Source organism: Cuculus canorus, chromosome 27 (genome assembly GCF_017976375.1).
Source record: "Cuculus canorus isolate bCucCan1 chromosome 27, bCucCan1.pri, whole genome shotgun sequence".
Taxonomy (NCBI): Eukaryota; Metazoa; Chordata; class Aves; order Cuculiformes; family Cuculidae; genus Cuculus; species Cuculus canorus.
In genome coordinates this window covers 2,365,488-2,393,394 of record NC_071427.1, presented here as the reverse complement: position 1 = coordinate 2,393,394, position 27,907 = coordinate 2,365,488, and the positions used below count along the sequence as shown (strand labels likewise).

At 51.4% G+C, this 27,907-nt stretch overlaps 2 protein-coding genes across 2 annotated transcripts; both read left to right on the top strand.

Annotated features, from left to right (window-relative positions):
- Positions 1–472: 472 nt before the first annotated feature.
- On the top strand, positions 473–23,944 carry PIAS4 (protein inhibitor of activated STAT 4). The gene is made up of 11 exons (XM_054050374.1): positions 473–603; positions 5,697–6,126; positions 11,382–11,466; positions 13,431–13,472; positions 13,781–13,871; positions 14,199–14,327; positions 14,415–14,520; positions 18,205–18,278; positions 18,424–18,584; positions 22,281–22,411; positions 23,266–23,944. Exons 1-11 carry the CDS (start codon positions 577–579, stop codon positions 23,469–23,471), a joined length of 1,482 nt encoding a protein of 493 aa, XP_053906349.1. The 5' UTR covers positions 473–576; the 3' UTR covers positions 23,472–23,944.
- A 2,283-nt stretch (positions 23,945–26,227) lies between these two features.
- LOC128849276 (forkhead box protein D4-like 1) lies at positions 26,228–27,698 on the top strand. The gene is made up of 3 exons (XM_054050452.1): positions 26,228–26,555; positions 26,904–27,076; positions 27,182–27,698. The coding sequence occupies exons 1-3, from the start codon at positions 26,304–26,306 to the stop codon at positions 27,399–27,401; spliced, it is 645 nt and encodes a 214-aa protein (XP_053906427.1). The 5' UTR covers positions 26,228–26,303; the 3' UTR covers positions 27,402–27,698.
- The last annotated feature ends 209 nt before the right edge of the window (positions 27,699–27,907 follow it).

Below are 27,907 nucleotides of genomic sequence, written 5' to 3'. Positions count from 1 at the left end.
GCCTTTGTGGGGCAGGATGGGGGCGTTGGGGGTCCTGTCACCCCCTGACAGAGAGGGGCGCAGGTTTGGGAGTGGCCTTTGGGGGGGTCACAAGGGGTTCCCAGTGTTGGATGGGGGGGCTCTTGGCCTTCCTCCTGCCACCACACAGGAAAGACAGACACGTGCAGAGAGAAACACGGACACAGACAGACAGACACATAAGGACAGACAGACACAGAGACACACAGATATACAAGGACAGACAGACACAGAGACATACAGATGGAGACAGACTCACAAGGACAGACAGACACACATAGATAGATAGATAGATAGATAGATAGACAGACAGACAGACAGACAGACACAGACAGATAGGCACCGCCTCCGCCCCCCATATTTCTTGGGTCGCGGTCCCTTTAGAGCGCCGTCGGGGGCGTGGCCGGGCGGCCCGTGTCCAGTGCGCATGCGCGGCAGGCGGGGCGGCGGAACGCGCGCGCGGGTTGGGCGGTGCGCGGCGCCGGCGGCCCCTCCCCGGCCGGCGGCAGTCACGTGACCCCGCGGCGGTTCCCGGCGCGCTGGGCGCTGGAGGCCAAGATGGCGGCGGAGCTGGTGGAGGCGAAAGTGAGTGACCCGCTTCCCCCCCGTCTTCCACTCGATTCTCACCGCTTCACCGGGCACGGACCGGGCTGGGGATGAGCCGGGCGGTTTCCGTGGGGCGGGCGACACGGCCTCGGCCCCGGCCGTGGCGCTGCGAGACGGGGGGGCGGCGCCCCGGGAACACCCCCCACCCCCCCCTCGTTTACCTCAGGGGCTGCCGCGGGCCGAGCCCGGGGGTAGATGAGTGCGGGCCCCCCCGGCAGCGCTGTCCCCGAGCAGATGGACCCGGGGGGTGCGGGGACTCCGCGGCGGCGCCGGCCCGGCCTTGGGGGGTCGAGCAGAGCCCTTCGTTCGCTGGGGGGGGACGACAGAGTACCCCCCTCGCCGTGACCGTAGGGTGAACGGGGATAGGGCAGAGCCCCCTCTGCTTATAGGGACCGGGCTGAGGGGGAACGAGTAGAGCCCCCTCTTATCCGGACCGGGCTGAGGGGGAACGGGGAGAGCCCCCTTTATCCGGACCGAGCTGAGGGGGAACGGGGAGAGCCCCCCTTTATGCGGACCGAGCTGAGGGGGAACGGGGAGAGCCCCCCTTTATCCGGACCGGGCTGAGGGGGAATGGGGAGAGCCCCTCCGCTCGCTGTGGCGGGGGAACAGACAGAGCCCCCCACTTGCCGTGACCGAGGGGTGAGGGGGGACAGACAGAGCCCCCCGCTTGCCATGACTGAGGGGTGAGAGGAGACAGACAGAGCCCCCCGCTTGCCGTGACTGAGGGGTGAGGGGGGACAGACAGAGCCCCCCGCTTGCCGTGACTGAGGGGTGAGGGGGGACAGACAGACACCCCCTCTGTGCCCTGTTCCCATTGATCAGGCGGTGCTGAGGGAATGGGCAGAGACCCCCCCCCCCGGCTCGTTGTGTTGGGGGAATGGATAAAGCTCTGCACTCACCCATCAGCTGAGGGGACCCGACAGAGCTCCCCACTTGCTGTGACTGAGGGGTGAGAGGGAATGAGTAGAGCCCCCTACTTGCTGTGTCCAGAGGGTTTGAGGGGGTACAGGCAGAGCACCCCCGGCTCACTGTGACCAAGGGCTGAGGAGGAATGAGCAGAGTCTGCTGCTGGCTCGTGGGGAACAGAGGCTGAGGGGGGCACAAATGGAGCCCCCCACTTGCTGTGACTGAGGGGTAAGGGGGAACGGGCAGAGCCCCCGCTCACTGTGGTGGGAAGACAGGCAGAGGCCCCCACTCTAGCCATGAGTAGGGAGGGGACAGGCAGAGCCCCCTGCCCATCATCAGTGGGAGCTGAGGGGGGGGGGGCAGGTAGAGCCTCCCACTCGCCATGACTGGACAGTGAAGGGGGGAACAGTTAGAGCCCTCTGCTCACCATGGCCAAGGGGTGAGGGGGAACAGACAGAGCTTCCACTCACTGTGGTGGGGGGACAGACAGAGCCCCCTGCTCTCACTGATCAGGGGATGCCAGGGGAAACAGGCAGAGCCCCCAACTCACCATGACTGGGGAGGGACAGACTGAGCCCTCTGCTTGCTGTGGTGGGGGGACAGGCAGACCCACCCACTTGCCATGACCAGAGGTGATGGGCAGAGCCCCCTGCTCGCTGTGATCAGGAGTGAGGACAGGCAGAGCTCCCCTCTTGCCAGGACCAGGGACTCACCGGGGGACAGACAGAAGGCCCCGTTCACCATGACCGAGGGGTGAGGGGGAGTGAGTAGAGCCCCCTATCACCATTCTGGGGGGATAGACAAAGACCCCCATTCATCATGACCAGGGTGGTGAAGGGAGGGGGTACAGGCAGAGCCGTCCCCTTGCTGAGACTAGGGAGGCCTGAGGGGATGGGCAGAGCCCCCTGCTCGCTGGGACGGGGTGTGAGGGGGAATGAGGAGAGCCCTCTGCTTGCAGTGATGAGGGAAGGAGCAGAGCCCCCCACTCGCCGGGGAGGCCTGGGGCAACCTCTGTGGCTGCTCCGCAGTAGGATGATGTGCAGGGTCTGCACAGCAGCCTTGCCCAAAGGAGTGCTTCCAGGGGGTCTGTGCACCCCGTTGGCCTTTTTGGGGGAAGGACCCCACTCTGCTGCAGCTTCCTCCCTTTTCCTCGGGATCTCCATTCACCAGCACCTTTCTGGGAGCCAGCGCTGCACCCCATCTTGCTGCTGGTGCCTGGCAGTGCGAAGGACTGGCCAGTGGCACTCAAACAGGCTTCACCTGGCAGAGTTGTGAGGAAGCCAGGGGTGCTTACCGCACAAATCCAATGGATGAGAAGTGTTTAGCAGCGTCAGGATCAGCCCATCCATGAGGATGTGGCTCAATAGCAGCAAAAATAAGATTTAGAAGAGGCTTGCTTTAGGAGCCCCTGCCCTCTCCCTCTGCTGGGCCCTTCTCAGTGTTGTGAGATGAGCCCAGGACTGGAGGAGGTGCGCTTCCAAGTCAGCTTGGTTATCCACATCACAGGTGTTTGACACGACTCCTTGCATGTTCAAGGTTGTCTTGGGGGAGGAATAGACTGACTGGGGGTTGAGAAGCTCAACATGAGCCAGCAACGTGCGCTTGCAGCCCAGAAGGCCAACCGTGTCCTGGGCTGCATCCAAAGCAGTGAGGGAGGGGATTCTGCCCCTCTGCTCTGCCCTGGGGAGACTCCATCTGGAGCCCTGTGTCCAGTTCTGGAATCCCCAACATAAGGAGATATAACTGTTAGAGCGGGTCCAGAGGAGGCCACAGGGCTCCAAAGGCTGAAGCCCTTCTGCTATAAGGTCAGGCTGGGAGAGTTGGGGTTGTTCAGCCTGGAGAAGAGAAGGTTCCAGGGAGACCTTAGAGCAGCTTCCAGGACTGAAAGGGGCTCCAGGAAAGCTGGGGAGGAGCTCTGGATCAGGGAGCGCAGGGACAGGACGAGGGGAAAAGTTGTCAGCTGAAAGAAGGGAGATTAAGATGAGATTTTAGGAAGAAATGTTTTGCTGTGAGGGTGGGGAGGCCCCGGCCCAGGTTGCCCAGAGCAGTGGTGGCTGCCCCATCCCTGGAGGGGTTCCAGGCCAGGTTGGATGGGGCTTGGAGCCCCTGATCCAGTGGGAGGTGTCCCTGCCCATGGTGGGGGGTGGAACTGGATGGACTTTGAGGTCCCTTCCAACCCAAACCGTTCTATGATTCCCATAGTCTGAGTAATTAATGTGGTCTCTACTGCTCGTACTATTGTACAGGTCCAAGCCTCATTGACGGGTTGTCTTTGAAGTTTGTTCTCTTACTGCTCGAATCTGTTCATCCTTCTGGTTCGTAAATCCTTCCTAATGTAAACTGTAGGAGACTGTCAGCTCGAACTCCTCTTTAGACAGCAACAATCCTGAGTGACTGGTTGTGTCGGAGCAGTGAATGCAGGAATACCCACCTCCTCGGCTCTGCTGACGGCCCTGGTACCGCACCACTGGAGCATTTATGCTGCCCTGATGTATTTGTCTTTGCAAATGTGATTTATCTGCAAAGTGCCTCCGAGCAGACCAAACACACACTGGTTTTGTGCAAACTGCAACACAGAAATGATTCCTCCCAGATTGCACAAGTGGTATCTAGGGAAGCAGCAGGAGGAATCCTGATGTCCTAGTGATTAAACATCATTTCTCTCCTCTTCAAAGTTATCTGCCTTTTCTTCCCTCTCATCAAAGGTATTTTGGGATGCATTGCAACTGCCAAAAATTTTAGCTACAACCTCTGACATTTGTGTAGTATCTTTTGGGCTTCCAGATTAAATGGCAGATTTAATGAAAAGGGGGAAAGTAAAATCACATTTTCCTCTGTAGTTTGATTCCCACACATGCAACAGTGATCGTTTAATGGTTCTGGAGTCAGTGGAAGCTTTCTTAATCTCAAATCAATCAATCAATCCATAGCCATTTTATTCCAAGAAATGACAAGGCTGCTATTGACTTCCACAGAAATCTGATTTTTATGTTTTTTTACATTTATTTAATCCCCAAACAAGAGTGGGGTTGAGAAGAGGCTTGCTGGGTCTCTGCTTCTGGTTTCTAACTGGGACAGCTGAGGTTTCTTCTGAATTCCTGTTTCCCACAAACCGGGAAGGATATCGAGTGAATACGTGCAGGTACCTGTTATTTCCAGGGCAGCTTGAATTTTCAAAGCCATGTCCTTTATGAGCTTGTCTGTGCATTCGTAATACTGTTTTGTCATGCGAGAGAACAGGAATATCAGTCACTCCAGGCTCTAGTGGCAGTTTGATCAGAAATCATTCCTAGTTCTCGATGGAAAGCTGCCGCGCGTCATACTGTGGTCTTTGACTCTGCTGACAGGGAGAGGCTGACTGTGAGAGAGTGAGTGGATTTTTGGAGATGGAGAGTTTGTAACTGCTTATCGAAATGCTGAAATCCATGGTACCAGCACAACAGCAGAGGCAGCTGCTGGCTGGGATCCTGGGGGAGTGCTTGGCAGAGCACCCAGATAGGGTCTGGAGGCATTGTTCTCATGGGAACATGCTGCTTGCTTTAACAGTCCTTCAGTGTCTTTCCACAGACTGGAATACAAGGTGTTTTCTGGAAGAGCCTGTGTGTGAAGGACAGATTCTGGAGGGGTTTTGCCTCTACGGATGATGTACAAGTGCACTGAAAGGACTGGTGGCCCCAGTTCGCTGGGATGCCATCTGCCTTCCAGTTCCTGTTCATTTTTGTCCTTTGCCTCGCACTAATGACGTTTCAGATTTCCATGTAGCTCTTTTACCCAAAGACGCCTGGGAAGCTGGGGTGCTTTGAGCCTCTGTGATGAAGGAGCTGATGCGCTCTCACGCTTGGGGCCCGCTGGCTGAGGTGGTTCTTCTTGCTTCCAGTCGAGCTGTCCTGAGGATGCTTTGTCGCACATGAGTTTTGAGTTATTTGACAGCTGTCGTGCTGCATCTCTGCTTGGGGTGATTGATGGTCTCCTCTGTATTTGCTTTACACAAACAACTACCTGGGAAGTGGGGTGCTGCTCGAGTGAATAAAACCGAGTTGAACAGGTTTGGGCGCTGTCTTATATGGGATTTTGTAGTATTTTGGGTTCCAGTTATAGAGAATGGTGCGAGCTGACACTTTGCCTTGTTATAACTGTAAGAACATTTTTAATTTTTTATCCCCCAGAACATGGTGATGAGTTTCCGAGTCTCAGATCTTCAGATGTTGCTGGGTTTTGTTGGCAGGAGTAAAAGCGGACTTAAACATGAACTAGTCACCAGAGCACTGCAATTGGTGCAATTTGACTGCAGCCCTGAGGTGTTCAAGAAAATCAAGGAGCTCTATGAGACTCGCTACGCCAAGAAGAGCTCCGAAGTCACTCAGCCTCAGCCGCACCGTTCTCCCGAAGCGCTCTCCATACATTCGTCCTACGACCGTGGGAGCACCGTTGCTCGGACTTCTATCTCCACCACTAATATTGACTATCCCGCTCTCTATGGGAAATACCTTAATGGACTGGGAAGGTTGCCGCCCAAAGTTGCGAAGCCTGAGGTTCGACTGGTGAAACTTCCCTTCTACACAACCCTGGACGAGCTACTGAAGCCCACAGAACTAGGTGAGTTTTCTGCATGCTGGTGTACGGTGGGAGAGAAAAGTGAAATGGGTTTAAGCATCAAAAACTGGTGATGTTGTCGAGGATCTGTAAAGTCGTGTGACAGAGGAGAGGCTGATTAATTGGATGGTGGCTCCTCCCATCTCTTCCCTCGGAGACTTTAGGGAAGAATATTTATATCTGGGTTTTTTCCCTTCCTTGGAACAGGAATGCGGTCACTTGGAGACATGATTTGAAAGCCTGTCTTGTTTGGCTGTAGCTTTCATACCCTGCGTTGGGAATGCTGCTGTGTTGCACATTGCGGGCTTTTGCTGTGAATCGTGAACTGCCTCCCATCACTGTCATTCGGCAGCGTATCAGTGAAAATCTTTGTGTTGGCATCACACCTGCACCGAGCGGGTTCGCTGGCACCATCTACACTAATGCTGGTTTTTGAGTGTTTAAAACACCTGACCTATAGCCTCCTGTGGAAGAGAGAGGGTGGTACCCACATCAAAGAGCATTTCTGGCTCCCTTTTTGGTGCTTGGCGCAGTACTTTGTGCATGATGCTGCATATTTTGAGGGGCACCAAGGGAAGGCAGAAATGCTTTCCCCACCCTGGGGCTGAGAGATTGATTGTTCATTATTTAATTCTGAGAAACAAAGAACGTTGTCACTGATGTTAATGTTCTTGTAGTGAAAGCAGTATATTCAGAGAAGTGTCGTTATAGTCGTCTGAGCCTCAGTGTCTCGTAAAGTCAGGGTGGTGATACCAGGACTTGCTACCAAATGAACATCAAACTTGGGAAGCTGCTCTGTCTTTGCTGAAATAAATGATTGCTGTGCACGTGGGTTGGCGAAGGAAAACAGATGCACTGCACAGGCATCGGCTGCTCCCCATGGCTACCCGGAACAGCTAAGTGCCTCTGCTGGGATGTGGTTCTGGAATAACTTCTGACGTCAGGAGTGACACGTGTATGGGGCTCTGCTTCATGTGGAAGGGATGATAAAACAAAGTGCTCTGAGGAAAAGGAATTGTTTTTCCATGTGGAAGCTGCTCCAGTTCATGCTTCATTTCCCAGATTTCCCGTTCTGTGTTTGGACTGAGCATAAAGTCTTTGGCAGCCTCTGAAACTCGGAACATGGCAGTGCCTGAGAGAGATTTAAGGTCTTGAGTCCATTCAGAAGCACCTCGCTGCTGTTGTAGTTCCCTGTTTCCCTAGGCTACAACAGAAGGATTTTGAGCCATGATAGGAGCACAGGAAGCTTAATTTGTATGTGCCAGACTTCAGTTTGGAAGGATCTTTCTTAATGAACAGGTTCTCCTGCCTCTTGGAGGCAATTTCTTTCAGATCAGAGGTGAGGTGGGCAATGCCTCTTTCAGTCTGTAGGCAAGCGGGTTCCCTGGAGGGCTATCAGATTGCTGTTAAACTGTAGACAAAGGTGGCTTCAGCTAAAAGCAGACAAATCAGCTCTGTTGTGAACCCACTAATACTCCCCATCTGGTAACTGCGAGCACAGTTTCAGTCCATTTAGGTCCAGCATTTGGGTTATGTGCATGGAAACGGCTTCCGCCGCAGCTCTTTGGTTTGGTCTAAGGATGTCAACTGGAAAGAGTTCTCCTAATTTATTGAAATGGCCACAATTCTCTTGGGTAGATAAGGCGTACAATTAAGATTGATCAGAATCCTTTTTAGAGGGAATGAATTCCAATATCTTCCCTGCATCCTATTGTAAGGAGCTAACAGGGAGAGTGGTTGTGTGAGCTCTGTAGTGTCTGAGCCCCTTGCTGGTCCCTGCACTCATCCTCGTTGCACCTTCCCGGGCAAAGCAATGTGGATGCAGTTTTTGGCAGTAATAAAGCACTGTAAAGAATTTAGGGTGATGTTTTGTCCCGAATGTTGGCTGTGACAGCTGGCACTTGCTGTAGGTGCTGAGGCTTCGACTTCTCTCCTGGAGCTGTGCCGAATGCTGAAGGAGACCTTGCAGTGCAGCTGGGGAAGCTGAAGGCTGGGCAGGCTGGCAGGTCCTGCTGCTGCTGATGTAAACAGCATTTGTTTTGGTTTGTCCTTCTAACAATCCCTGCCGTGCAGCGCTGGCGTGGCAATCCTGTCCTGTGCAAGCAGTAAATCTGCTGCTCAAGCCACCTTCTCCGAAGCTGGACTTCAGTCGCTGTAAACAGGGCCATTGATTTCATTGCAAAGGCAACTGCATTCCACGACTTGCAGAGCAAACCCTGCTGTGTTGGGCCGTCTCCAAGGAATCCCAGAAAAGCACACGTTTGCACTGTTGGTGTATCCACCTAAACAAACTGCAGTGCGCAGCTTCCGCTGCTGACAACAATAAAAGATGCTGTGCAGTCGCATTGCCCTGGCTCTCCAGGCCCCTTCTGTCTTGTCAGAGCACTTCTGATAGCCAGGAAGGGGAAAAAAACAACCCTGCATATTGTGTTGTGCCTTGTGCTGGGCTGTTGGAGGTGTTGGGATGTAAGGGAAGATTCAAAAGCAGCTCCTCGGCCCCTCAGCAGCCTCCTACCAGCACCTCATCTCTTGCTGATCTACCTTTGGGATCTCCAGCCACAAAGAAGACAGTGGGATCTCCTTTTTCCTGGGGGTGTGTAACTCTTTCAGCAAGTTTGACCAGTAAGAGTAATAATGAGGAATGGTACCTTTGAAAAAACCAAAAAAAACCAAACCAAAAATCCCTTTGATGCAGGGAAACTGCAAGCCCCTGAAATCTCTGGAGTGAACTGTGGATATGTTGTCTCCTCAGAATGGGAATCCATTGCGATTACCTTGGGCTCATCTTGAATGTGATTCGCCAAATCCTTTTGAGGTCTGGAAGTTTTACATCTTGACTCATTCTGAGGATTGCTGATCAAGCTCGATCTTAAAAATTGATTTCCTCCTATTGACAACTGTTAAAATAAATCAATCCCAGCAGCTGTTGTACAAGTTGAGGAATGGACTTAGATGCTGAGGCCTCTGTCCTGGAGAAGGGATGAAACTCAATTATCTGAAGACATTTCACTTTTAAAAACTATTTGTTTTCTGGCTGATCAGCAAAGAAATGAATGGCTCTGTGGGTCCTCTGAAATGTTCAAGGCCAGGCTGGATGGGGCTTTGAGCAACCTGATCCAGTGGAAGGTGTCCCTGCCCGTGGCAGGGGGGTTGGAACTGGGTGAGCTTCCAACCCAAACCATTCCATGATTCTAAGTGCACCTCCTGGAGCCACGGCTCATTTTCCAGCATTAAGATTTTGAAAGAGAACCACGTCTTTATGCAGCTCTATGTCAGAGCAGTTTTTCCTCCAGTCTTTTGGGGAACATTCTCATGCACATTCTCCAAAGCATCCTGTTCAGATTCCTGCTGGCAACGAGGTACGTGTGGACACGTCCCAAGTCCATTCAGCAGTCTACTGTCTTCCGGATTTTTTTTATTCCACATCAGCTCTCTTTTGCCCAGGTAACACTGAGTGCTTCGTGTGGTGGCTCTCCAGCAGCGTTCTGTGAGCGCAGTGAGGAAAAGACCCCTGGATCCCTGCCTGGAGAAGGATCTGCCACAGTGAGAAGGCAAATGGGGAGTACATGCTGCTGCGGTTGCTCATTTTTCTTACTCCATGCACAAAGAGGAGTGTTGTTAACTAAGCAGAGAGACGTGGTCACTGGGCTGTTTCTTGTTTTCCTGCACTGGTGGTAGCACAGCTCATCAGTAGCTGGTGCTTTGCAGCCCAACCCGCTCTGTACAGCTCCGTACACCTCTCCAGCCTCAGCCCTGTTGTTGTCAACAGCTATTTGGTGCCTTGTGGAAGCGAGCGAATCCCCTGTTTGGAAATTCAATAGTGAGCTGGTTTCGATGCTGGAAAACTGTGCTGGAGAGGTGATAGCAAACTGGTTGGGTGCTTCACCTGTGTTGCTGCTGGCAGCCTCCAACGCAGTCTGCGTTCAGCAGCCAGGTGCTTTGGCTTTGCAAAGGAAGAAGAAGCTGATAGGAATGCAAAACAAAACATGAACAGCTTCTCAGTTTTTCTAATCAGGTTTGCTTTGTCTTTGTGTAGCTGAACATCAGGAGGACAGCCTGTCTCTATTGACACGTATTTAAGCAATATTAAAATGAGGGTTTGTTGGTTTTCTTTATCACTTTCTAAAAATACCAGCCTGTATGAAACATTTTGCTTTATGGTGGTTGTTTTGTCAAGAGACATTGGGATGGAAACTGAAAGTCCATAAAGAAAGTCTGTTTTGCATTCTCCAAGGTGAATTATTGAAGGAAAGTATCCATAGTCATCACTGCTTCTTCCAGGATCTTAGAGCTGCTGAGGTTTTGTCCTTCCTTCACCTCATCCTATTCACAGACAGCAAAGCACTTTCCTCCTTCTCAAATGCTGGTGTATTGGCTCTGAATAAACTAGCAACTGAAGTGATGCAAAGAAAAACATCCTATTCTTGCTAAACGGGGAGGGGGGGAAAAGCTGTTTTATCACTCCCTGTTCTCTGTGTTTGTCCTGTGACTTTCACCAGCTCAAGGCCTCAGCCTCGCTTGGAAATGTGTCCTGACACTAAGAGAGAATGTTTGAATTTCAGACAAGGTACCAGGCAGAAGTAGTCACATAAATTTTCCACATCTCAAGCTTAATTTTAACCCTGTTAAATGCATTCGGTCTTAAAATCGTGAATGTACAAAAGGCCAATTAATGCTGGGTTCTCAGTTAAGTGTTTCTGCAAGTGGAGAGCTCTAACACCCTGCCTATATACACACCCTCAAGGTCAGGTGTTTGCAAGTCATGTTTTGTCTCTTACAGCTTGTTTTGTGATGCTTTTTATTATCTAAGCTGATAGTTTTTGTTGTCGTTTCCTTTCTTTTCCAGAATCAGTCTGACCAGTCTGGTGGTTTCATGCTTTCATGTCATGCATAGCTCTCTTGTTACGCTTCTTTGGGTTCTGTTTCCACACTGTGACACCAGTTATGGTTTGGCCCTACATGAGCATACGATTGTTGGCTCACAGATTATTTCAGGGGGAGGAAAAGTTAACAAAAAGCAGGTCCAAATCCACTGTGCTCTGTTAACTCTCACTGGCAAAGCAGGCAAGCGATAAATGTTTAATCAACAGTGGATTTGCCAAAGTACGTGATGATCAGAGTTCCCGTACAGCTGTACAGGAGGAAACCAGACTTGGAAGTAAACAGAGCTCAGAACAGTAAAAATCACCATGTGCTTAGCAGTGTCCAAGAGCTGGGTGTTACTGGTTTGATGTACAGTGTTTGTTTTTCCTCTTCAGTTCCCCAGAATAACGAGAAGCTTCAGGAAAGTCCGTGCATTTTTGCTTTAACACCAAGACAAGTGGAGTTGATCAGGAATTCCAGGTACTTCTCATTGTGTATTAACAGTCGGAGAAAAGGGGGCTGTGTAATTCCTCTGTTCCCTCTCTGTGGAAGCCTCTGTGCTCTGCAAGGAAATTGTTTGTTTGAGGACATTGGTAGATGGGCTACTTGTTTGTAAAGCAAACAGCTTTGGGGGACGTGGGAGGTACAACTTCACCCATCTAAGTCCCTCGGCTTCACTTCTGCTCCCCTGATCTTCCTCTTGAACAGCAGGAAAAACAGTATGAAATCATTGATGGCCTAAATTCTCCCTTGAGCTTGTGTTGTGAACGTTTGCAGTTTCTGCTTTACATCAAGAGTTCAAAAGTTGTACATGTAACCCTGTTTGCATCTGAAAGAGAGCTCTCTGCTTGTAAAGGAGTCTATAGTGACTGCATAAGAAAACGTCTTGCGCAGGTTAGGATTTATCCTGACCTCTGTCACGGTGCAACTTTTGATGCAAACAAAGAAACGCCTGAAAGATACCGAGGCAGGCAGCAAGGCTTCCTCTATCACTGACCTGCTCCCTTGGTCCTTGCTGCCGTGAAGGGCGACAATGCAGAAGAGGCCCTCCAAAACTAAGCGTAAAGCCTTTAAATATTGCTCTCTACGGGAAAATCATACTGTAGTGTCAGAGAAAGATGAAGTTTCATGAATATCCAGTGCTTGATTGCGGTTGTGATCTCATTAGGGTAACAAAAGCAGCGCAGGGGAAGCTGGTTGAAGGAACTGATACATCACAGTCTTTAGGAGTGATAAAAGACCATGTGTGTTGTAGCTGATTCTTGATGCTCTTTTCTCCATGTATTCAGGCTTGTGAGCAAACTTTCACTGTCGGTAACACAGCTTAAATATTCCATAGCGGGGTTTTTGGTGAGAGTATTTCCTGGTCTAGAAGAATCACTCGGCACAGATCTACCTTCTCCCACTGCTTGGGGGGCGATCCGGGTGTGTTCCCCTATGTCTAAACCAACCACATCAGCTCCTGGCAGCTGAGCTGAGGAGCCTTCCCTTCTACCCTCAAAATCCAAATAGTTATACTAAAACACTGAATTGGAATACGAAGCACGTAGAGGTAAATCAAGACTAATTTGGGGATTCCTTTTAAGAGGCAATCGTTTTAAGCTGAAAAAGGGGAGATTGAGATGAGATCTTAGCAAGAAATGTTTTCCTGTGAGGGTGGGGAGGCCCTGGAACAGGCTGCCTAGAGCAGTGGTGGCTGCCCCATCCCTGAAGGGGTTCAAGGCCAGGTTGGATGGGGCTTGGAGCCCCTGATCCAGTGGGAGGTGTCCCTGCCCATGGCAGGGGGTTGGAACTGGATGGGCTTTGAGGTCCCTTCCACCCCAAACTATTCTGTGATTCCACAATTCTGTATCTTATCTAATGCCTTGCATCCTGTGTGAAAACTGGAGTATGTTTTACCCCGTCTATAAGAACTCCCAATAAAATACTCTTATTCTGGGATATCTTGCTTTCCTGGTAGCATCTGAAACCCTATTTTGAACAGCATAACCGACATTAGCAATGTTAACAGGGCTTCTGCTGCTGCCCTTGGCTCCTTGGTTTCCATGAGCACCTTTAGCTGAGTAATTGGATGAAGAGTCTTGAAGAGCACTGTCAGCTAGACCTGAACGTAAAACCTGGCTTTTGTACATGTGTACAGATCAGCTGAAGGATGCAAGGCAAATGGGTAGCTTTTATAGTTTTGAAAACCCAGAGAAAGACTGTAGGATGGTGTGTTAGGAAAAAAAAAACAATTACAGGACCAGTGATTTTTGCAGAGGGAGTTGTACAATGTGAGTAAAATTCTGTAAAGTGAAGAAAAGAACAAAACTCCTGAGTCTGGCAAAAGTGCAGATGATTTTGGCTTTCCTGGGTTTGGTTTTGTGTGTGTGTTTTTTGTGGGTTTTTTTGTTTTTTTTTTTTTACGTAAGTGATCTGAAGTTTGTTTCTTCTTTACTTACCAGGGAGTTGCAGCCTGGTGTGAAATCGGTTCAGGTTGTGCTAAGGTATGTCTGGGCGTGGGGCTGGTTTAACATCAGAACAGGGGAGGAGGGAATGCACTGCCAGAAGAGATTACATTTTCATGTGGGTTTCGTACCTACAAAGATAAGTGATGGTAGGTTGTTCACAAGACTAACACAGGCATCTTAAACTCTACTTTCTAAGGACTTCTGAGCGGAATGGGCTTTGCTTTGGCCAGAGGAGGGAGCAGGGGTTGGTGTGGTGATGGTTCACTGCTGGGAGCTGATGATGTACTGAGAGCTTTGCACATGTAAACAGTGAGGGGATGTTAAGAGATGTCGTTTCGTTACAGAATCTGTTATACTGACACCAGTTCTCCTCAGGAGGATCAGTACCCTCCCAACATTGCGGTGAAAGTGAACCATAGCTACTGCTCAGTGCCGGTAAGTCAGCTCGGCTGGGAGCTGTGACGTGCCAACTTGGGAAGGACTTGTCTAATTTAGAAGGAAATCATTTTCTTGATGATTGCAGATGAGAAACTGGAGTATAGAAGCACATGACTTAGTTTAAAATCAATTTTCTAGTGGATTAGCTATGTTGTTAATAACTCTTTTTGCCAAGAGGCTTGCTTGATCTGTTCAGCTCCCTTCTACCCTGCTCCTTGAAAACAGTGGCTGAGTAGAATGCAGCGAGGCTGATAAGTAGATGTGCCCACATAGAGGCATCTTGAGTAAAAACATATATAAATACACGTAATCTTTCTGCCTTAGGGCTACTATCCATCAAACAAACCTGGCGTGGAACCTAAAAGGCCCTGTCGTCCCATCAACCTCACCCATCTCATGTACTTGTCTGCAGCGACCAATCGCATCACTGTCACCTGGGGGAATTACGGCAAGGTACGTGCTGAAGGGAGTTGCACAGAACTGCACGAACGAGCACAAAAAACCAGCCTTGCTCATTCTTTCCCTTCCTTCTCTCCTCAGAGCTATTCCGTGGGGCTGTACTTAGTGCGGCAGATGACCTCAGCAGAGCTGTTGCAGAGGTTGAAAACCATTGGGATCAAACATCCAGAACTCTGCAAAGCACTTGGTGAGTGTGTCTGCTTACAAGGTCCGCTCTGTGCCTGTGGGACTGCAGCATCCCTAACAGCCAGGCTGCTAGAAACGTGCTTGGGAACAACCGCCAAGTTTGATGCAATTTCTTTCTTCCCATTGTATAAAACCACTTTTAATTTGAAATTAACTTACTAAGCTGTATGTCAGTCGTGGGAAACTGCCCCAAATCTGTGTGCAAGTGCAGTCCTTCTGCAGCACGTGTTTCTTGTGGCTCCATGGAAGCTCCGAATCACTTCAGTTGGATTTAGGATTTGTCCCAGGTTGTATTGTGGCATGTCCTGCTGAGGGCCAGTGTCATTCTGACCCGAATGGCTTCATGCCTTTGCCTGAGTAATTGTGAGCTGATGAATGTTATCACAGCACCATGGCCTTGACCCGCTCTATTTCTAAAGGAGATTTCTGGAGCAAGGAATCCTGATAGAAATGTCCTGCTGCCCCAACCTCCCGTGAATCTGAGGGGCTGGCAGTGGGATTTCACCCCCAGCACTTTCATATGCGTTGAAAGCATATGAGCTTCTGAGAAGAGATGATCCTGAGAGATGCTTATCATAGTGCTCAGGTAAATCATCGTGAATGCAAAACGCGAATGCAAAGCATTATTGAAAATGAGGGGAAATTACCTTTCCGAGACTGAATCTGACTTACAGCTCATGAGCGTGGAGGATTCCAGTTATTTGATGTTACTGGAGAGAGCAGTCTTACTGTCTGATTCTGCATGGGAGAACTTATACCTGGGACTGTGATGGTATTTAAAACAGATGTGGATAGCTCGTTCCCAGTATAAGAACTGTAATCCTGAAGGAAGATTGTAGTTCATGGGGGAAATGATGGTTTCAGGCTCAGCTGGTCTATAGGTGCCAAATGCACATTGTGGGACACGCTGCTGCTTTAGCCAAGCTTTTGATCTTCATGTCAAGTGCAGCATTTCTGCAGCAGGTGCTGAACATTCCGCACCAGGTAGTGTCTGTGACCGTTTTAGATCTCTCTGACAGCCGGCACTCCTCTGCTGATTCAAGGAGTCAAGAGTTCCCTTTCTTAAATATCCACCATTCTCAGGAGCCTGAGGCGCTGGCTGTGCTCCCTGTTTTTTGCTGTTCATCAGAACCTTAAGTGAATTGAACAGAGGCTGGCTTTTGAGTTATCCTAAACTGCGGAGGATCCTCTCCTCCTCCTCAAATCCTTCACACTTTGAAACCAGGCTCAGCAGTGTATGCTGTTTTCATTAAAATGTGCGCTTAGAGGATGGCCTCTCAATCAGAGAGTGGCAGGCAGAAGCTCTGAAAGCAGCTTTCTTGCCTTTCCCCCTCGGTGACAAGCACGTGCCTCCTGTTCTGCTGCATTAGATCACTAAGGGCTTTGGCTGAGCTTCGAGGCAGAGAGGAGTTGCATTTGGTGATCTTAAACTTAACCAAACAGGAATGTTGATTTGTTTTGCTTCTTTTGGCCTGTTACCTCTTGGAAGTTGGACATCTGACACTAGCAAGCACAAGTAACTTATGAGCTTTGCTTTTATAGCTCTGGTCTGTTCTGCAAATGATTCCTGTCGGGTTCATTGCAATATCTCTCAGCACTTGCTAAAGCTGGTCTCTGACTTTGGTTGCATCTTGGGGCTGACTTACCTTCTTCTGCGTATGCTGCTGTTGACTTTAGGAACAGTGTCTGGACTCAGAACGGCTGTGGATCCTAAATCACTCTTAAAACAGCTTGGTTCTGATCGGGATGCTCCAGAACAAGCCTGATGTGGAGCGGCTATGGGACCTGGGGCTATTTAGTCTGGAGAAAAGGAGACTGAGTGTAGTTCCTTATCACTGCCCTCAACACCCTGAAAGGAGGTCGTAGTGAGGTGGGGGTTGATCTCTTCACCCTGGCAGCCAGTGACAGAAAAAGGAGAAATGGCCTCAAGATGCACCAGGGGAGATTTAGGCTGGATATTGGGAGGAATTACTTTACTGAAAGGGTTGCTCAAGCACTGGCGGAGGCTGCCCAGGGAGGAGGTTGAGTCACCACCCCTGGAGGGGTTTAAAAGAGGAGTAGATTTTGTATCTGGGGACATGGTCTGGTGACGGACTTAGCAGGGCTGGATCAGTAGTTGGACTCTGTGATCTTAAAGGTCTTTTCCAACCAAAGCCATTCTGTGATTCGATTTCTCCTTCCTGTGAAGCACAGAAATTGATGAACAGAGAATGCTCTCACAAGGAACTTTACAAAAAAAAATTAAGCTTGGATGAAAAGTCTCCTAACTTGCAGAAAACAACCCCAAATCTTGTTATCTCCTGGGAATTTTGCATCTGAGAAGTTGCTCTCTAATTAGAGCTGTGTGTTGCAAAACGGCGTGTAGCCTCATTGTTTGCAGACATCTTATTATGGTCTGAAAAGGTCATAATAAATGGTTGACTTGCTCTGAAGAAAAATGGTGATGGGAAGTGTCAAAGGCCTTTTCAGACAGCAGTGTGAGCAGCAGCCGCTCCTTATGAGTTGTGGAGCAGCTTAAAGCCAGTTTTCTGTGCTGATTCCACACCTTGACATGGGACCTGCACATCTGCTGCTCCTTCTGATTCGCCCACAGCCCCTCTGGGTTTTCCCTTCAGGATGCAGCAGTGGGGCAGGGTTTTCTACCTGCTTTCCTAACGTCTCACTCTTTCCAAATACCTGCTGGATCACTGCTTGTGCCGGTTTTTGCGTGGCTGCCTTGCTTTTTGAGCTGTCTGGTGCTTCTGGGTCTGTTTGCAGTTGCCGGAAACAGGCTGCTGCAATAAATGGCCAACAGATAAGCAGCAGAGTTACAGCCCAGTAGAGAGAGGGCTTGTTTATTGGATGAGGAAAGGATGGGATGTGGTTTCCAGTCAAGTTTGCTCACTTCTGGTGGTGCTTCCTCTGAGTTTCGAGGGACAGAGGGAGTCATTTATCCCTGTCCTATTGCTGTTGCTCTCAGAAGGGAATATAATCCATCGTCCTTATGCCAATGACCAGATAAACCTAAAGTGACTTCAATCCAGAGGTCTTGCCATGTGCTACTGCTCTGTCCATCCACTCTTACCCTCCCTGCGGCAACTCCAGGTATGTAGGTGTCTTAGTCCCCTCCGAAGGGTGGCAAAGTTAACTCCTGGTTGGCTGCCTGGTGTAACAGGAACATGAAAAGCTGGTCAGCACTGTGGTTTCCTCTGTACCCTAAGCATCCAGCCTGTGGCTTGTAAATAAGAGATGAGTAAGAGAGCATTAACAATGCAGCTAGCAGTCAGCATGCAGAGGGTTGCCCTCATCCCACCGCCTAAATCCATCCCAGCTCCTTCATCCACTCTGCCTGGATGCAAGGCAGCATGTGCTGTTTGGCTGGGAGAGCTGGGTAGTTGGGACAGGAGACCTGTAAGGAAATATGAGCTTCTTGGCTTGCCGAGGAGTTTTGTAGCTGGTCTGGAAACCACAAGCTGCCTCATCACGCACAAGGCTTTTGGCTCGCCAAGGCTGTGCGATCCTGGTCCAACACAGCAGCTTTGGTCTCTGGTGTCCTCTGTCCCTGACTGGCAGAGGTAGTCATTGGTAGGGAAAACTATCGTATGCAGCCAGGGGCTGTCACTGAGCTGCTCGACCTGTGCCGCACGTTATTGCCAAGGGTTAAGTTTGCATCTGTTAAATTTTGTGCCCTCTGCTCTTGCTGCAGTAAAAGAGAAGCTACGCTTGGATCCAGACAGTGAAATTGCCACTACAGGGGTCCGTGTCTCTCTTATCTGTCCGGTAAGTCTTTGTAATATATTTTAGTCTGGTTTTGTCAAGAAAGCCAGACCAGCTTTGCAAACAGACAAACTTATCACTTAGGAGAGGGGTCTGGTGGCTACTTGGGTGGGTTTTGTTGCTGACTTTCTGCTCTTCGGTTCAACAGCTAGTGAAGATGCGGCTGTCTGTCCCATGCCGGGCAGAGACCTGTGCACACCTGCAGTGCTTCGATGCAGTCTTCTACCTACAGATGAACGAGAAAAAGCCCACATGGATGTGCCCTGTGTGCGACAAACCAGCACCCTATGACCAGTTAATAATTGATGGGTGAGTGTGCACACGCCTTTGTCCTCAGCCCCTTTCTTTTTCTCCACTGGGTGCAGAAACGCTCTTGTGTTTTGGTCCGTGCATCTGATTGAAGTTCACCTCAAAACAAAGCTGGAAGCTTATTCTCCTGGCGGAGAAGGGCAACGAATCTGGTGAAGGTGCTGGAGAACAGGGCTTGTGAGAGGTGGCTGAGGGAACAGGATTATTTAACCTGGAGAAAAGGAGGCCGAGGGGAGACCTCATCATTGTCTACAACTGCCTGAAAGGAGGTTGTGGAGAGATGGGCGCTGATCTCCCAAGTGGCAAGTGGTGGGATGAGAGGAAATGGCCTCGAGTTGCACCACGGGAGGTTTAGATTGGACATCAGGAACAATTTCTTCACGGGAAGGGTTCTGAGGCACTGCCAGAGGCTGCCCAGGGAGATGGTGGAGTCACCATCCTTGGAGGGGCTTAAAAGCAGGTAGATGAGGTGCTCAGGGATCTGGTTTAATAGCAGGCAGGTGCAGCTGGATTTAATGATCTCAAAGGTCTTTTCCAACCAAGCGATTCTATGATTCTGACTTAATTGTCTTGATGTGTTAGAGCAAGGCTTGGCTGTTTGTCTGACGTTCTTAATGTTTGGATTTAACACTAAAGTATTTTGAGAATCCAGCACTTACTGCCTCGTTCTTCATCAGGCTGATGAACCTGCACAGCTAGCAGCCTTAGCTGACAGGTATCATCCTGTGTGGAATAAACCACTTTATAAGCACCTGATAAGATGATTTTTGATAAGAAACATCCTCCTGTTTTCTCCTGATGTGCTCGGGAGCTCCCAAGCAGTTCTGGGCATGCAGTAAATTTGATAGGGGGATCTGCTCTGCCAGCTGTCAAACAGAAGATCCTGCCCTGAAACAGAGGTACAAACACAGCCTTTGGGAAGGTGTTTGTGCAGTCTGTGTGCCTGTTCTTTTGTTACTGTTTACTGTGAATGTGGTGTATTGGGAGTAGTGCTGTAAAAGCACAGGGGGAAGATTGTGTGAAGTTCTGGAGTCCTCAACAGAGGAAGGACATGGAGCTGTTGGAGCGAGTCCAGAGGAGGCCACGGAGATCCGAGGGCTGGAGAACCTCCCAAAAAAGGACAGGCTGAGAGAGTTGGGGCTGTTCAGCCTGGAGAAGAGAAGGCTGTGGGGAGACCTTAGAGCAGCTTCCAGAGCTGAAAGGGGTTACAGGAAAGCTGGGGAGGGACTTTTAATCAGGGAGGGCAGGGAGAGGGCGAGGGGGAGGGATTTTCAGCTGAAAGAGGAGAATGAGATGAGATCTTAGGGAGAAATGCTTTCCTGTGAGGGTGGGGAGGCCCTGGAACAGGTTGCCCAGAGCAGTGGTGGCTGCCCCATCCCTGGAGGAGTTCAAGGCCAGGTTGGATGGGGCTTGGAACCCCTGATCCAGTGGGAGGTGTCCCTGCCCATGGCAGGAGTGGGACTGGATGGGCTTTGAGGTCCCTTCCAACCCAACCCATTCCATTCCATTATTCTATTAGAAGTAAATTAAATTGCAAACAGTATTTGGAAAAGGCAAGAAATGGATCTGCTGAGTCCTGCCAAGAATTCTTCAGCCATGAATTGGGCAAAGTTTGCTTTAGACTTGACACTTAACTTGTCATGTGGTTTTCAGTCCATGTGGGAATGGGGTTTCCCATCTCTCTGGACTGATTTTGCCGTGCCCTTTTCCCAAAGTGCAGAGTGCTCACTGTAAGCTGGGAGTGCTGTGGTTCAGCAGGAGAACAGTATGGACGTGATGCTGGTATGTCTGAGTGAGCCTGGGTACTGCAAAGCTTAGAAATGCAGCTGTCTGCTGAGAGGATTGCTCTGAAAACCAGGAGTTCTCCCTCTCTTGGTTGCAGGTCCTGCACGTGAACTGCAGGAGGAACAAAGCTGACAGCAGGGCCACCTGAGGCAAGCTGGAAAACTGGAATTCAGGGGCTGCTTCTAGAGAATAGCACATCCTGCCTTTTTCTCCAGGATTAAAGGAAGGAACAAGGAGTGAATTAATATGGACAGTAACCTCCCCCCACCCCAAGATGAAGGTTTGCAGCCTCAGAATGTGGAGATCCTGTGTCGTGGGCCAGGACCACTGACATCCGTAGTGGTGGGAGCCGAGCTGAGAACAGCCCTGAGGACTGGTGGAGCAAGCCACACAGTTCTTGGCTTCCGGAGAATGATTTCCACCCTCATAATTGGCCTCTAGCGCAGATTCCCTCAAAAGCAAGGAGAGTTTAGAGAGAAACTGTTCCGGTGCATCCAGCTCCCTTGGCACACAGGGCAGCAAAGTGAGTGTCTGGGTCTCGGCCTCATCATGCATTCCCAGAGCCAGGATGGTGACAATCACAGCACTGCTGTGGCTGTAGGTCCTGATTTTAATCGAGGAGCTGTGGCTTTTCAGACAGTCTGAAGCAGCCTAGATAACCTGTTTGCTTTGTCCTCTGGCCAACACCAACAGGAAAATCCAGTTCCTTCGAGATCTCTAACAAGGCTGCCGAGACTAAAGGGGAAGCTACGAGGGGTTGGACTGTGGAACCTCCACAGGTCAGCAAAGCATGTGTCTATCCTGGACAAGAAGGAGGAGATTGTCGGTTGTGAAGGCTCAGCGGATTTCGTGGTCTTTCTTGCTCGAGATTGGGTTTTGGTGCTGGTTCTGTTGGGTAAAGGTAGTCTGGACCTCCCTGGAAGTCATCTGGAGGGAACCTGGCAGTCGTAGTAGAGGTCCTTAGTCTAGGAAGGGGGCGTAGGCCTCCAAGGAGGTCGGTGGAGTCTACAAGGATCCTCTGGGCTTTGTCAGCTTGTTTGGAATTGCAGCCGTGGTGGTTGATCTGCTGGATGATGAGACTGGCTGTGGAAACGCGTTTCCCTCTTGTGCTGGGAGAAAGCAGAAACTTTCTCCTACCAGCATGCCGTGAATATTTTTCCTGAGCCTTTAAGATTTTGCTGTTCGCTCTCCTTTGCACCGAAGAGAAACGCTCAAATCCAGAAGGGAATAAGGCCTCGTAGAACAGCGGTTCCTATAGTGTGTCCAGATAAACATGCCAGGGACATGTTGGAATAAAGCAAGGACCTGGTTTTTGAGGGGACAGTGACCCAGAGGAAGGGCAGCATTCCTACTAGCGTCTACCAGGAGAGATGGCTGGCATCAGGACTTCTGCACTGAGTGCATTTTCAGTGGTGAACTTGTTTTTCTTGTGTTCTTTTGATGGCTGCTATGGTGACTTCGGGAAATAAAAATAGGAAGGAAGTGAAGTGCTGCTTGTTGGATTGCTTCTTTCCTAATGTCGCAGGATATTCTGTCCTTGGTGTGGATGTACCTACTCCAGCTCTGACGCAGCTCTAGACGGGGCATGGACATCTCTCTGGGAAACTGAGTGAAGAGGCAAAGCTGTCTTCTAATTGCGTGTAATTAAAAAGTTCATTTGTGGTATAAGTACTCTGTCAGAAAGGCCTGGGATAGTTTGCACTACCAGAACCTGAACTTGTTTTATGGGAAACAAATCGAGCCCGTGACTACCAGGGCTGCCTATTCTGCTTGGCAGCACCCTTCACCTGACGCCAGATGTCTTTTCCGTTCAGGGCTGCTTAAGGTGAAGATCCCGGTTGATTGCCTGTCACGAAATGCATTCTGCTGATCACCTCGAGCTTAACAAATGGCATCTTCTCTCCTGCCCAGGCTCCTGTCAAAGATCCTAACAGAATGTGAAGATGCAGATGAAATAGAGTACCTGGTGGATGGCTCCTGGTGTCCCATCAGAGCTGAGAAAGAGCGGAGCTGCAGCCCTCAATGTCCAATATTAGTCCTAGGTGAGTGTCTGGGGCTAAAGACTTTAAATTCCTGCAGGAAACGAGCACAAATAGCAAAGCTGGAGTTTCTCGACTGGTTTGGGAGAAGCTCTGTGATGTTGGAACGCAAGTTTGGCTCTCCAAGAGCTTCCTCTGGATAGCCCCTTTGTTTTCGGCCTCCCCAGAGATGACCAGCATTGCCAGGGCTCCTCACATCCCTGCGGAGGAGGGATGGGGTTATTCAGCAAAGCCAGATTGTTGCCAGTACGACATGGAACAGGTTTGTCACCTCTGCAAGGACCCTGAAATGCCATCGGCTGCGGAACAGCACTGTGCTTTTGTGGGAAAAGCGGGTTCGGAGCAGAAGGGTTGAGCAGCCTTTGTGAGGCCGGGTCCTGGGCTGATAGGGCTGGTGGTGGAGTTGTGTAACTTCCGGCTTCAGCTGAGCCAATTCCCAGGTCCTGTCGACACCTTCCAGGCAGGTGATGCGGGTGCTGTTGGGCGCCGTAGCAAGTCTTGACGCTGGGGAGAGCATCGGGTTTGGGGCATGAGTTCTCTCTCTTTCAGCAGCTGCTTGCATGGAGTTTATTTCCTGCATTTCTTTATGGAGAAGGCAGTGAAACACTGGGAAAGGCTTCGTGGAGAGGTGTCGATGCCCCGAGCCTCTCTGTGTTCGAGCCGTTTGGACATTGCCTTTAAGAACGTGTTTTAACTCCTGGTCAGCCCTGAGATGGTCAGGATGAGGTGACCCTTGTAGGTCCCTTCCAGCTGAAATATTGGAATTACTGTAGAGCTGTGGGAGATCAGGAGTATCTGAGGATCCCTCCAGTGGGCTTGAAGTGTCCTAACGAGCCCTCTCTTCCTCCGCCTCTCAGGATCTTCGGATGTGAACGGGCTGTTGCCCACCCCGAACAGCAACGGTGAGAACGGCAAGGCCGCTGCCGACGTTGTGGATTTAACACTGGACAGCTCATCATCGGAGGAAGAGGAGGAGGAAGATGAGGAAGAAGACGACGATGATGAGGGACCCCAACCAAAACGACGCTGCTCTTACGAGAAAGGTTTAGTTTCTGCCTGCTGACTGCGGAAGCAGCTCTGAATCTCAGAACGGACAGACTTGAATACTCTGGTGCTTATGAAACTGGAGGAGGGGGAGAATGTCCTCTCCCACCTCATCTCCCTTCCTCCATGATCTCCTTTGACTTTCCTATTCCAAATTATTCATTAAAAGAAGCGAAAAAGAAAACGAAACCAACAAACTACAAATGAAAAACAAACCATAGAGCTGCTTCTTGGTTGGATAACGACCCCACTCAACGCCTGACCCTGGACTGGAGTCGGAAGCAAGGAAAGTGTCTTAAACTGGGCGGTCGGAGCCTTCAGCTCGCTGGGTTCCGCTGCCCTTCACCAGGACGGTTTGAATCGGTGAAGTTCACCTGCAAACCTACAGGACATCCAGCTCCCGGACATCTCCAAAGCTGTGTGCATTTTTATTGTCTTGTTAAATAACCATTCCTTAATTAATCTAAAGTTTTGCTGGACGTGTGAGTCCGGGGCGGGGAGGGGGGTGGGAGCTGGGGGGTGGGCACGGGAGGTTTGTGTAACCCAGCGAGTGTAGAGGGGGTTCCGAGGGGTGGGGAACGGGGGGCACGGGGTGGAAGGGAAGGGATGTACGATTGGAATCGCACTGTTCTAGCTAGGAGCTCCAGCAGCTCTGCACCTCATGTAAAGAGACACGGTTTGAATCTTTTAACCTTAATCCCAAGGTAACGTAGAAATTGTGCGTAGTGAATCATTTTAGTTGAGAGCAGAAGCCATGGGGAGGGTGGGGAGGGCTCGAACCACAAATCCGTTGTATTTTTGAAGTGCAATAACTTGGTGTTTTTGAAGATGTAAAAGGGCTGCGCATTCCCTTTTCTTTGCGAAGGCTTTGTTTCTGGAGGCGGTGGCAGTGACCTGCAGGACAGCCGGACACCTGGCACGTGAGGAGGAGCGGGGTGGGACGAGGGACGCTCGGGCCTTCAGGAAATGCCAGGTGGGGGAATCTCAGTTTCTAGCCAACTACCTCGGTAAACTCCAATTCAGGTTTCTTTCAGTCACGACCCAGCGTGCGGCCCGGCACCGGCGCTGCTGGCGGCACTGTTGGCAGGGTGTTGAGGACAGAGCCGAGGGATGATGCGTGGAGCCCGGCGATCGCGCGTTAACAGCCTCCGGACTTCCCACTTCTCTGTTCAAGACTTTGGTCCCAGACCCAAAGCTACTGCTGTGCTCTTGATGGGAAAACGTTGTTGCTTTTGAGTTTCCAAACGGTAACCTTTGTGACTTTGTCTTAGAGAACTTTTGTAATTAACTTGGCGGAAGCAGCTCTGCTGCTCGCACCGACGCCTCTGAACTCTTGTTTTGCTTCGGACCTTGCTGACTTTTCTCCTCTGTAGATGAGAATAAACCTTGGAAAGAAGCTGGCCTGCATCGCTGCGGCCCGAGCAGCGTTCGGCTGCACCGCTCCGAGCTCTGCATGAGGGGCGCTGCTGGGGCCTTGCACCCCGAATCCTGTTGCCTCCCTTTGACCCTCGCCTCCCAGCAGCCGGGGACGTTGGGAGGACAACGGCAGGGAACTGGCAGAGCCAAAGCCACGGCGCTTTCCAGAGCGTTGGAGAAAAAGCAAAGCGCCGACGATCTGACAGCGCCAGAAAAGCCAGCAAGGTCCCCCCCAGAACTGTTCTAAATCCTTGTTAGCGACTCGCCCAAAAGCAAAGACTTATCCTCTCGATGCCGTTTCACATTTGGAATTTCCAAACTCTCCCGCTCTCTCCCGTGTGCGGTGCAGGATCCTCAAATCCCCGGCACGGGAGGACCGCGGGCTCCGCATCGGGACGCTGGCAGAGGGAGCCTCCTCGCTCCCAGCCCTTCCTGCCCAGCTCTATTTTGTGTCAGCGCATGAAAATTTGAAGGCAAAAGAGGGGAAGGGATTTAACCCCGGCCCCTGCGCTTTCTCCCCAGCCTCCCTGGCGTCTGGCGAGGGCGTCCCGGCCAGGGAGCGGGCAGCAGGCGACGAGGCAGCCGCTTGCTCTTCCGCTGCCTCTAGCCCCGCTCCCACCGAGAAATTCTTTATTTCTTCGATGCGGGCTTTTCTTCTCTTTTTCTCTCCAGTTTGCGTGTAAGCAATATGTTTTCAGGTTAAAAAGGGGGCGGGGGTGGGAAGGGGATTAAAACACAACCCTGGGTAGAGCTGAACCGTTAAGTTTCACTGTTTCGAAGCGCTGTGGCTCGCATCCCTGGCTGCGCAGGAGCTCTAGAGTCCAGTTTATTTCTAATATTTGTATTCTAATTTAATTGCTTTTTAATTTTCCCGGCCAAGCCACTGTTTGGAAACATCAGCTTCTGTTCCCGCGTTCCGTTTGAGTTGGCCAGCTCTTCCTGTACAGATGGGTTTGGTTTTTTTTTTTTCTTTATATCCTTGTTTTTTTCTTTTTTTTGTAAAGAGAAGAGAAAAAACAAAAAAAGAAAATTATTTTTCTTTCCCTCAGTACACATTCTTCAAAGTTCAAATTATAGTGTTTGTTAAATAAAAAGAAAGATTTACATTTAATTCCGTGTCGCCTTGTTGGGATCTTGCTTGGGGGGTCCCGAGGCAGCACCCAGAGTCTCCCTGGGAAGTGGGGGGCGACCGGACGCCGGGGCCGGATCCCCCCTCCCCGCTGGCACCTCCGTGCCGCTGTGAATTCCTCCACCTCCAGCGGATTAATCATTTTATTTATGAGGCTTAAAGGGCCAAATCCCGCTAAAGCCGGGGCTTTGCCAGATAAACAGCCCGCTTTGCGAAGGCAGCCCGTTTGTGAAAACACAATTAGCAAACCCCGTAATCTGCACTAATTACCAGGCCGCTGGGTCTCCCCCTCCGGCTGCCGGGACCATGGGGGAGATGACGGTGGCCGGGGAACGGCGCCCGCCCGGAGCCTCCTTCTCCATCGAATCCCTCCTGGCGGAGCGGGGGGACAGGGCACCCCGCAACCCCGCTGCCCCCACGCCCTCACCCGGGGACAAACCCTCGCAGTCCTACATCGCCCTTATCTCCACCGCCATCCTCTCCTCCCCGGAGAAGAAGCTGCTGCTCTCCGACATCTACCAGTGGATCATGGACAACTATCCCTACTTCAAGAACAAGGTGAGGGGCTGCCACCCAGGAACAAACCCGTTTAGGGGAACTTTTCACCCAATTTTGGTGGGTTGGGGTGGATAAACTGGGAGCTGGGGCTGCGCTCGTCTTGACTCACCGTGTCTCCGCTGACCCTGGTCCACCTGGAAAAGCCGCGTGCCGGCATCTCTACCTCGGAACAGTTTCAAGCGGTGCTGAGGGACTGGTTTCTCCCAGCGGCTCTGGCACTGTTCACTCTGGTGCCTACTGATGTCCCGGTGGTGGGTGTGTTGGGGTCTCGGTGGCCCTGGGCCGGCTGATGGGTGCCTTGGGGCCGTGGTGGCTGTGGGTCTCGCTGACGGGCGCCTCTTGACTCAGGAGAAGAGTTGGCGCAACAGCGTCCGCCACAACCTCTCCCTTAACGAGTGCTTCGTCAAAGCCGGCCGCAGCGACAACGGCAAAGGCCACTTCTGGGCCATCCACCCTGCCAACCTGGAAGACTTTGCCAAAGGTGACTACCACCGCCGGCGCGCCCGGCGCCGCGTCCGCAGGTCAGTCACCTTGGGGGGAGGTGTGGGGGGGTGCCTGGGGTGGGGGGATTGTGGGGTATTTTGGGGCTCAGGGCTGACCCCCTCGTGCTCTGTTTCCCCTCGCAGGGTGAACGTCGGCTTCTACCACCCCTACGCCCTCTACAGCCTCGGCTGCTGCTGCCCCTGCTGCCCCCCGGGCCCCCCCCTCGCCCTGCCCGCGCTGCCCCCCATCGCCCTGCCCGCAGCCCCCCGACAGCGCCCGCCCGAGCGCCCGCGCTGGCCGTGGGGACGCAGCCCCGCTCTCCGGGGTCCCGGCCCCCTCCTTCCCCGAACCCCCTTCCTCTAACCCCTGGGGGGGGCCTAAAAGATGCCCCCCCCAAAACATGGGGGGCAGCTCCAGGTGGGAACTGCTCAGGGACACTGGGGGTGACACCTCGCTCCCGGCACCCTGAGCCGAGGGGTCGCGTGTACCCCTATGAGCTGGATGGTGGGGTGCCCCTGAGGGCCCCCCCGTGCCCATGTCCCAATGGGGCTCCCCCCATCCAATCCCTGTGTCCCAAGGGGTCCCCCCTCCCCAGGACCCCCTCGTGCTCCCACCTTCCCCATAACCCAACAGGGACCCCCACTCATTTCCAAGCCCTAATGGTGCCCCATTTTCCAGTCCCAACAGGGACACCCCCCCCTATTCTCAGGTCCACATTGGACCCCCCAATGTCCCCCCCATTTTCCAGTCCCAACAGGCCCCCCCCCATCCCCACAACCTAACAGGGACCCCCCTCATCCCCACATCCCAACAGGTCCCTCCATCTTTGGGACCCCCCATTTTCCAAGTCCTAATGGTGCCCCCCCCAC

Coding starts and splice junctions, on each gene's coding strand:
- LOC128849276 (XM_054050452.1), top strand. CDS start 26,304: ATGGGGGAGATGACGGTGGCCGGGGAACGGCGCCCGCCCGGAGCCTCC. Junction 26,556..26,903: donor ATCCCTACTTCAAGAACAAG/GTGAGGGGCTGC, acceptor CTCTTGACTCAG/GAGAAGAGTTGGCGCAACAG. Junction 27,077..27,181: donor GCCCGGCGCCGCGTCCGCAG/GTCAGTCACCTT, acceptor TTCCCCTCGCAG/GGTGAACGTCGGCTTCTACC.
- PIAS4 (XM_054050374.1), top strand. CDS start 577: ATGGCGGCGGAGCTGGTGGAGGCGAAA. Junction 13,872..14,198: donor ATAGCTACTGCTCAGTGCCG/GTAAGTCAGCTC, acceptor TTTCTGCCTTAG/GGCTACTATCCATCAAACAA. Junction 18,585..22,280: donor GACCAGTTAATAATTGATGG/GTGAGTGTGCAC, acceptor TCTCCTGCCCAG/GCTCCTGTCAAAGATCCTAA.